Source organism: Lolium rigidum, chromosome 4 (assembly GCF_022539505.1).
Source record: "Lolium rigidum isolate FL_2022 chromosome 4, APGP_CSIRO_Lrig_0.1, whole genome shotgun sequence".
In the NCBI taxonomy this organism is placed as follows: domain Eukaryota; kingdom Viridiplantae; phylum Streptophyta; class Magnoliopsida; order Poales; family Poaceae; genus Lolium; species Lolium rigidum.
This window is the reverse complement of record NC_061511.1, coordinates 210,115,564-210,124,041: the sequence shown is the minus strand read 5'-3', so window position 1 is coordinate 210,124,041 and position 8,478 is coordinate 210,115,564. Positions and strand designations below refer to the sequence as shown.

At 53.9% G+C, this 8,478-nt stretch overlaps 1 protein-coding gene across 1 annotated transcript; it reads right to left on the bottom strand.

The window, feature by feature from the left end:
* Positions 1-215: 215 nt before the first annotated feature.
* On the bottom strand, positions 216-8,058 carry LOC124648158 (UDP-glycosyltransferase 73C4-like). Its single transcript, XM_047187959.1, has 2 exons — positions 7,923-8,058; positions 216-1,713 (listed from the first exon to the last, which is right to left on the bottom strand). Exons 1-2 carry the CDS (start codon positions 7,982-7,984, stop codon positions 216-218), a joined length of 1,560 nt encoding a protein of 519 aa, XP_047043915.1. The 5' UTR covers positions 7,985-8,058.
* Between the last annotated feature and the right edge of the window lie 420 nt (positions 8,059-8,478).

Below are 8,478 nucleotides of genomic sequence, written 5' to 3'. Positions count from 1 at the left end.
AAACTTGGAAAAACATACAATATAATTGTGGCAGGACAGTACTCACAGTAGTACGCTTTATTTCTGCAGGGTAAAATGCAAGAATAAATCCAATGAAGTAAACGAATACACAATGAGTATGCAGCAGCAGAGTACATTAAGCAGCACTGCAGCAGCACGTACAGCGGTAGATGTGAGTGTTTTCAGGCGAAGAGGCCGGGAGGTAGCGCCTGCCTCTAGTCCTGAACTGATTTCGTCACTGCAGCAGCAGCAGCACATGTCGCCTCCACGAGATCATCGACGAGACGGCGCAGATCACGGTGTGAGGAGCCTCCCTCCGCCGTGGCCGCGTGAACCTTGGCGGCGAGATCCGTGACCCTGTTCCTGGCCGCGTCCCCTGATCCTCCGGGGAGCATGAACGCCGTCAGCGCCCGTGCCACATCTCCGGCAGGGACTAGCTCGTTTTCTACGTAACGCGTGCTCCGTACGCCGCCGGCGCCGTGCGGCCACAGCCTCTCCCCGATGCCGAGTACGTCGGTGAGCAGCCTCTCGGTGATGAACTGCTCGAACACCATGGGCCACGTCAGCACCGGCACGCCGGCGGCCACCGTCTCCAGCACCGAGTTCCAGCCGCAGTGCGTGACGAAGGCGCCCACCGCGCGGTGGCCCAGTATGGCCGTCTGTGGCGCCCAGGCCGTGACGAGCATCCCCCTGTCCGCGACGCGCTCCTCCCACCCCACCGGAGCAGTCCACGTCTCCGACCTCAGCACCCACAGGAACGACTCCCCAGACGCCTCCAGCCCGAGCGCGAGCTCCTGCAGCTGCGCGTCCGACACGGGGGCGAAGCTGCCGAAGCACAGGTACACCACCGAGCGGTCAGGCTTCGAGTCGAGCCAACCGATGCAGCGCTGCGACGACTCGGACTCGCCGCGGCCGGTCGCCGCCGGTGGCGGTCGCAGCGAGACTGGGCCTATGAAGTAGGCGCGCTTCACGTGGCCTCCGCCGATGTGCACGTCGCAGTACGGCCGCTCCAGGTCCGGCAGCGTGTTGGCGGCGACGCCGAAGCAGGCGGCCTGCGCCGCGTAGAAGGTGTTGGTCTTGGAGTAGTCGACCTCCTGCTTCTTCCTGAGGAACTCAGGCAGCTCGGTCCTCGGGATCCGTACGGGAGGGCCCGGGAACCGAGGGACCACGGCGACGTCGGGGTCGGCGTTCGCGACGTCCGCCAGGAGCGCGAGGTGGCGCATGGCGATCGACGAGAAGGCGCCGGTGACCTTGAACGTGACGCACGGCACGCCGAGGTCGCCGGCGATCCCGACGTTCCACGCGAAGTGCACGTCGGTGACGAGCGCGTCGGGGCACTGCGCCCTGACCAGGGCCTCCTGCGCGGGGCGCGTGAGGGCGTCGCTGAAGGCGGCGACGTCGATGCGCCACGAGTCGGCCGGCGCGGCCTGGCCAAGGTTCTCGACGCCCCTCGGGAGGCCCTCCACGGCCGGGAACGGATACGTCGCGATCCTGACGGGGATGGCGCCCTCGTCTGCTGCTGCATTGTGCGCGCTGCCGTAGTGTCGGTCGAGCAAGGACTGCACGATCGAGACGTTCGCCGGCGTGACCGCGACTGTTGCCTCCACGGCGACGTCGGGGGTAGCTGCCGCGGCGAGGCGAATGGCGAAGTGGGTGAAGGGCTCGATGTGGCTGGTCGCGAAGAAGGGGATGAACAGGACACGCAGCTTCTTGGTCCTGTGTCACGACCCAGTATCTGCCCGAGGCACTCAGAGCCAAGCTCAGGACGGATGAGAGGCAGAAGATTCGGGAAGCCCACGTCCGTCGCCAGGCCCAGCTAACGGCCCGTGAACCCGAGACGAGCATCGCGGACACAGTACTTATGTGATCAGCTTGGAGAGCAAGATATCTTATCTCATATTGTAATCATGACCGAACTCCTGTAGGAGTCTCTCTCTTCTTCCTCCACCGATTCGTCGGATTCTAAACCTCCCAGCCGTGACGCCGAGGAATTGTATCGTGAATCGTGTGTTCATAATCGTTGAGTGATCGAGGATCTCACACTTGGTATCGTAGCCACAAGTCTTCGGATCCGTGGTTCGGGCGCCGACAAAAATCCAGTAGAAAAGGCGAGAGATCCGAGAGGTGGAGGCGATCCGAGAGCGGATCTGCGGTGGTTGGGATCTCCCCGTAGAATCACACCGTGTTTCCAAATCTCGTGGTGGCGGAGAGGTGGCCGACGAGCAGCGGCGACCACGGAGGCGATCGGGTGCAGCGGATCATTCGGACACGATTTGCGGCGGTGGGCGGTTACTCGCGATCATCCCCGTGAGTGGTAAAATTCCGGCCCAACGGCGGATCCGTGTGTCTTTGGCGGCGATCTCTGCGGCGGCGGCCGACACTTGTCCCGTGCGCGGCGGTGTGGGGGCAGGTGGAGGAGATGCAGGCGGTGCGGTCGGAAATCGCGGTCCCGAAGAAGCAAGGCGAAGAGCTGCGTAAGCAGTGTGTCGAGACTACAACAACTCTGAAATCAATCAACGAGACCTTGAAGCAGCTTGGGTTCGTGGGTACCTCAAGTCGATGGATCACTGAAGAGCATTCAAGCAGCAGTGGATTCAGTGGGAGCCCGGGTAACAGCATTGGAGGCGGATCGTGTGGGTGCTGAGGATGTGCGCATGCCGGCTGTGGAGATTGGTGACTTGGAAAATGGCAAGAGCAGCAACACCCTGAGGATTGCAGTACCTACCAGCAACATTGCAAGCCGACGAGGGTTTCCAAACACGCTCGTGAATTTCAATCTGGGTGTACGGTCCGGTAATGCAAGTGAATTCGAGGACAAGTGGGTATCCAAGCTCGAGGGGAGGCAGCTACGGGGCACGACCGCCGAAAACAGAGTTTCCAAAATTTGACGGTGAAAATCCGAAATGGTGGAAGCAGGTATGTGAGAAGTACTTTGCTCTCTACTCAGTGGATCATGAAGCATGGGCAAGTTTTGCAACAATGCATTTTGTCGGCAATGCAGCGTTGTGGCTGCAAACATATGAGGCTGAACATGATGTGGATGGATGGGAGGAACTCTGTGTGGCAATCCATAACAAATTCGGTAGAGATAAACATCACAAATACTTGGAGGCTCTGGAACGATGCAAACAAACTCATACAGTGGGCAAGTATTATCAGAAATTTGAGGCCCTCAGACATCAGGTGTTGGTACACAATAGGCATTATGATGAGGCATACTTTGTGACCAAATTTGTGAATGGCCTCCGACATGACATCCGTAGAGCAATCAAACTTCACTCCCCCAAGACGATCGATGCAGCACTTGCTCCGGCTGAGAAGCAAGAGGAACTCGCTGGACGAGGATAGACCTTTCAATCACACCAGGTCGAGATATGAGCACAGACAGAAATACAATCGACCAGGATTCAGTGGCAAGGGAATGTTGGGGCAGGCACCAGAAGAAAAACACAAAAACACAGAGGAGCCAGTGTCTCAGAAGGGGAAATGGAATGAAAAGCTGCAAACATTGCGAGCTCAGCCGCAAGGAACGTGGGGAGTGCTTCAAGTGTGGAGACAAATATGCTCCAGTGCCACAAATGCAACAAAACAAGTGCCCCCGCACATTGTAGAGGAACTACTCGAGAGCTTACACTTGTCCAGCTCCGACAAAGTGAGGATAATGCCAATGCAAGCAAGCAGGAGTGACGAGTCCTTCATGCATATTTCCCAGCATGCTCCGGCGGGTGCAACATCAAAGAAAAGTATACGGCTTCGGGGACAAGTGAATGGGAAACAAGTCCTCCTCCTCATTGATTCGGGTAGTTGTGGGAGCTTTGTCAGCAATACCGCAGAGAACAATTGGGGTTGGCAACCACTCAAGTGCAACCGGTCACAGGTGCAAGTAGCTAACGGTGCAACATCAAAGATCACAACAGCAATGAATCGACCTCACTCGGGAGTGTCAAGGCAAGCAAATTCAAAGGGGACTTCGTGGTGTTCCGCATTCCATGCTATGACATAATTCTGGGAATGGATTGGTTGAATGACTCGTGGGAAAATGTGGATTGATTGGCCAAAGAAAAAGTTAAGATTCGGACATGAAGGGAAACGCATTACCTTGAAAGGTTGGTCCGACAAAGTAACCACTCGTGAGCAAATATCTATGACAGAGTTGCAGAGAATTGGTCGATGATAGAGCAGTGGCCCAGGTGGTGCGATTGTGCCCAGTGTCTGATAGCGCGGAAGCAGCTGCAATGCCATATGAGATCGAGGTGTTGCTCAAAGAAAATGAGGAATGTTTTGCTACCCCTAAAGGACTGCCGCCTAGCAGGGCATTCGACCACAAAATACCACTGATGGCGGGAGCTCAACCTGTCAACGTCAAGCCATACCGATACAACCCACAACAGAAGGATGAGATCGAACGACAAATTAAAGACATGATCAAGCAAGGTATTGTTCGACCCAGCCAGAGTCCTTTTGCTTCACCTGTAATTCTGGTCAAGAAAAAAGATGGCAGCTGGCGTTTTTGTGTCGATTATCGACAGCTGAATGCAGTTACAGTAAAGGATCGTTATCCCATGCCAGTGGTGGATGAATTGCTCGATGAACTGTCGGGGTCCATGTACTTCAGTAAATTGGACTTACGATCGGGATATCATCAGATTCGTATGGCTGAGGGAGAAGAAGGGAAGACAGCATTTAAAACACACAGTGGACATTATGAATTTCGTGTTATGCCTTTTGGTCTTACCTCTGCCCCAGCTACCTTTCAGTCAGCAATGAACACGATATTCGCTCACATAACTCGGAAGTTTGTCCTTGTGTTCGTGGATGACGTGTTGATCTACAGCAAGAATCTTGCAGAACATGTAGAGCACTTGAAACAAGTCTTCCAAATACTGGAGCAGAACAAGTTATATCTCAAGAGGTCGAAATGCACATTTGCACAGAAAACCTTGGAATACTTGGGGCACATAATCAGTGGTGGGGGCGTGTCCACAGCACTCGCGAAAATAGCAAGCAAGGCAAACAATGGCCGCAGCCAACAAACTCGAAACAGCTTGAGAGGATTCCCGGGGTTGGCGTGGTATTACAGAAATTCATAAGGCAATTTGGGGTGATCGGCCGCCCTCGACTAATCTCCTACGCAAGAATATACCGTTTGTCTGGTCGCCAGTGGTCAATGACTCCTTCCAGTCACTCAAAAAAGCATTGGTGCAAGCTCCAGTGTTAGCACTGCCAGACTTCAAGAAGGAATTCGTGTTGGAAACTGATGCGTGTGCCACAGGGGTAGGGGCTGTTCTCATGCAGGAAGGCCATCCTCTGGCATTCTTCAGCAAGGCTTTGGGGCCCAAAAACCAAGCACTGTCGATCTACGACAAGGAATGTTTGGCTATACTCGCTTGCCATTGATAAATGGAAGACATATTTGGCACATAGGCCTTTCACAATCCACACAGACCAACGCAGCTTAATCCATTTGGGGGATCACAAGTTTAATACCATGATTCAACAGAAAGCCTTTTTCAAGCTGCTTGGGCTGCAATACAAGATAGTCTATAAAAAAGGAAGCACAAACACAAGGGCGGATGCCTTGTCCAGGCGACCACAAGAACTCGTGCAATTTCCACCAAAGACACCCAAGTGGATGGAAACCGTAGTGGAAGGATATCTCAAGGATGAGCAAACCAAACAACTCCTCACGGAACCGAGTGTGCAGGGAACCAATGAACAAGGATTCTCCCTCTCTCGATGGAATAATTCGGAAGAATGGCAAGATCTGGTTGGGAAACAACAAAGAAGCTCACAAAGCAATCTTGCTAGCATTGCACAAGCAAGTGGCATTGGTGGGCACTCGGGATTCGCAGCCACATACCATCGAGTTCGTCGATGTTTGCCCGGCCGGGACCGAAACAAGCAGATGATGGCGTATGTGCAAGCAATGTGTGACTTGTCAACAAGCTAAATCGAACACACCAAGACACCGTGCAAGCTTCATCCACTTCCCGTTCCTCCCGAAGCTTGGCACACAGTTGGGTTGGATTTCATCGAGGGTTTGCCAGTGTCCAACAAATTTGACACGATCTTGGTGGTGGTTGACAAGATGACCAAATATGGCCATTTCATTCCTCTCAAGCACCCTTTTACGGCAGCTTCGGTGGCACAGGCGTATATGGATAATGTGTATCGTTTGCACAGCATGCCGAAAGTGCTGATCTCTGATCGTGATAAGGTGTTCATTAGTCGGCTTCGGCAAAGCAATCGTTCCGTTTGGCGTACACGACACCGAATATGAGCTCCTCCTATCACCCCCGTGACGGATGGCCGACGGAGCGTCTCAACCAATGTTTGGAAACATTCTTGCGCTCGCTTTGTGCATGACAACCCCAACAAATGGGCGAAGTGGCTGTCACAAGCGGAATTCTGGTACAATACATCACTGCACTCTGCCCATGGTCGGACTCCATTTGAAGTGTTGTATGGTAGGAAACCAAGACCCTTTGGCTATCTGGAACATGATCAAACAGGCAATCGGGAGCTGGACGAGTGGTTACAAGAAAGAGCACGTATGATACCAGAAATTCAACATCATCTGGCACGAGCGCAACAACGGATGAAAGCACAAGCAGACAAGAACCGCAGCGAACGCCAGTTCGATGTGGGTGACTGGGTGTATCTGAAACTGCAGCCTTATGTGCAGCACACAGTGGCCAGGAGACCATGTCAGAAATTGGGATTCAAGTTCTTTGGACCATTCAAGATTCTCAAGCGGGTTGGCAATGTCTCATACAAACTTGATCTACCAGAGTCAGCACGAATCCATCCTGTGATCCATGTATCACAACTCAAGAAAGCAGTGAAACCCGGAGCGGTGGTAAGTAAAAATCTACCAGCAGCCTTATTGTCTGATGATATTGCAAGTGCAACCACAAGCGCATCATTGGGGAGCGGGCGATCAAGCAAGGGCACAAACAGGTGAGTCAACTGCTAATCCAGTGGGAAGGGTGGCCCGAAGAATGCAGCACCTGGGAGAACGTCTTTGTCGTCGTCAACGCGTTTCCGCATGCACCAGCTTGGGGGCAAGCTGGTACTCGAGGAGGGGGTATTGTCACGACCCAGTATCTGCCCGAGGCACTCAGAGCCAAGCTCAGGACGGATGAGAGGCAGAAGATTCGGGAAGCCCACGTCCGTCGCCGAGCCCAGCTAACGGCCCGTGAACCCGAGACGAGCATCGCGGACACAGTACTTATGTGATCAGCTTGGAGAGCAAGATATCTTATCTCATATTGTAATCATGACTGAACTCCTGTAGGAGTCTCTTTCTTCTTCCTCCACCGATTCGTCGGATTCTAAACCTCCCAGCGTGACGCTGAGGAATTGTATCGTGAATCGTGTGTTCATAATCGTTGAGTGATCGAGGATCTCACATCCTGCCGCTGCCGCTGGTGGTACAGGCCATTTTTTTTGCTTGGGCTACATGGCTGGCTTGTGGCTATTCGATCAGGACACGCGTTTAAGTAAGTGAACAGACAAATGTCCACCTGGAGGCTGGAACCAAGTGATTTTGTCTCAAAATGTCCACCTGGAGCGGAGCAACACACCAGCTATTCGTCTCGACGCCCACACTGACACACACCATGCACGGCGCCACGCCGCCACGGGTGCTCCGACTACGCACATCCATCCATGCACCACATTAACTCTCTTGATCGGCAGTTTCTCCGCCGTGACAGCCCAGAAACTCAGTCTAGGCTTCGAGCAAAGGCGGCGGTCATGCATGCGATGCGGCGCCGACACTGTCCGTTTAGCGGTGGGATTGGGGCTCACGGCGGTGAGCGCGTGGTCTGACGGCGGCAGCGACGCGGTGGCGCTGCGGACCTTGTGATAGTGGCGGCGGTGAAAGCGCACGCACGAGTTTGAGGGGGGAGCGGAGGGATGGGGGGGCGGCCGACTCAATCGCCATGGAGGGGATGAGCGGCGGGCGGCGGTAGCGGGCCATCCGTGAATGGCCTCCACAATTTTATTTTTTTACTGGGTGTCTATTTAGCTAGGTAAATGTGCTTGGGCTGGCGGCGCCGTGGCCTTCCGTTTCCATTTACAGGAGTACGCACGACCTGAGCTCCTAGTGACCGTGCTCCATGCCACGGGCTGGGTCGTCGCCGACATCGGAGCGGCGTTCCTGCTCGCCGAGGATCGTGTGGGCGGCGTACGTCCTTTGCGTGCAATTAAATACCAAAACCAAAACCAAGTATGAAGGATGTAGTTGAGAGAATGTAAAATGTTGGATATAGATGGGCTGCATTTCAGTAAGGCATCTCATGTAGTCTACAATTTATGAAATCTCAACACTCATCATGTTATTGGTAGCTTGGGATAGTCTTGGGGGACAAAGTTAGTCTCACATTGTTAGTTGTGAGGGAGTTGAAGTGGTATATAAGGGCTGCACTTCTAATCCTCCCAAGTGAGTGAGAATAGAAGGATCTCTCGCGCACT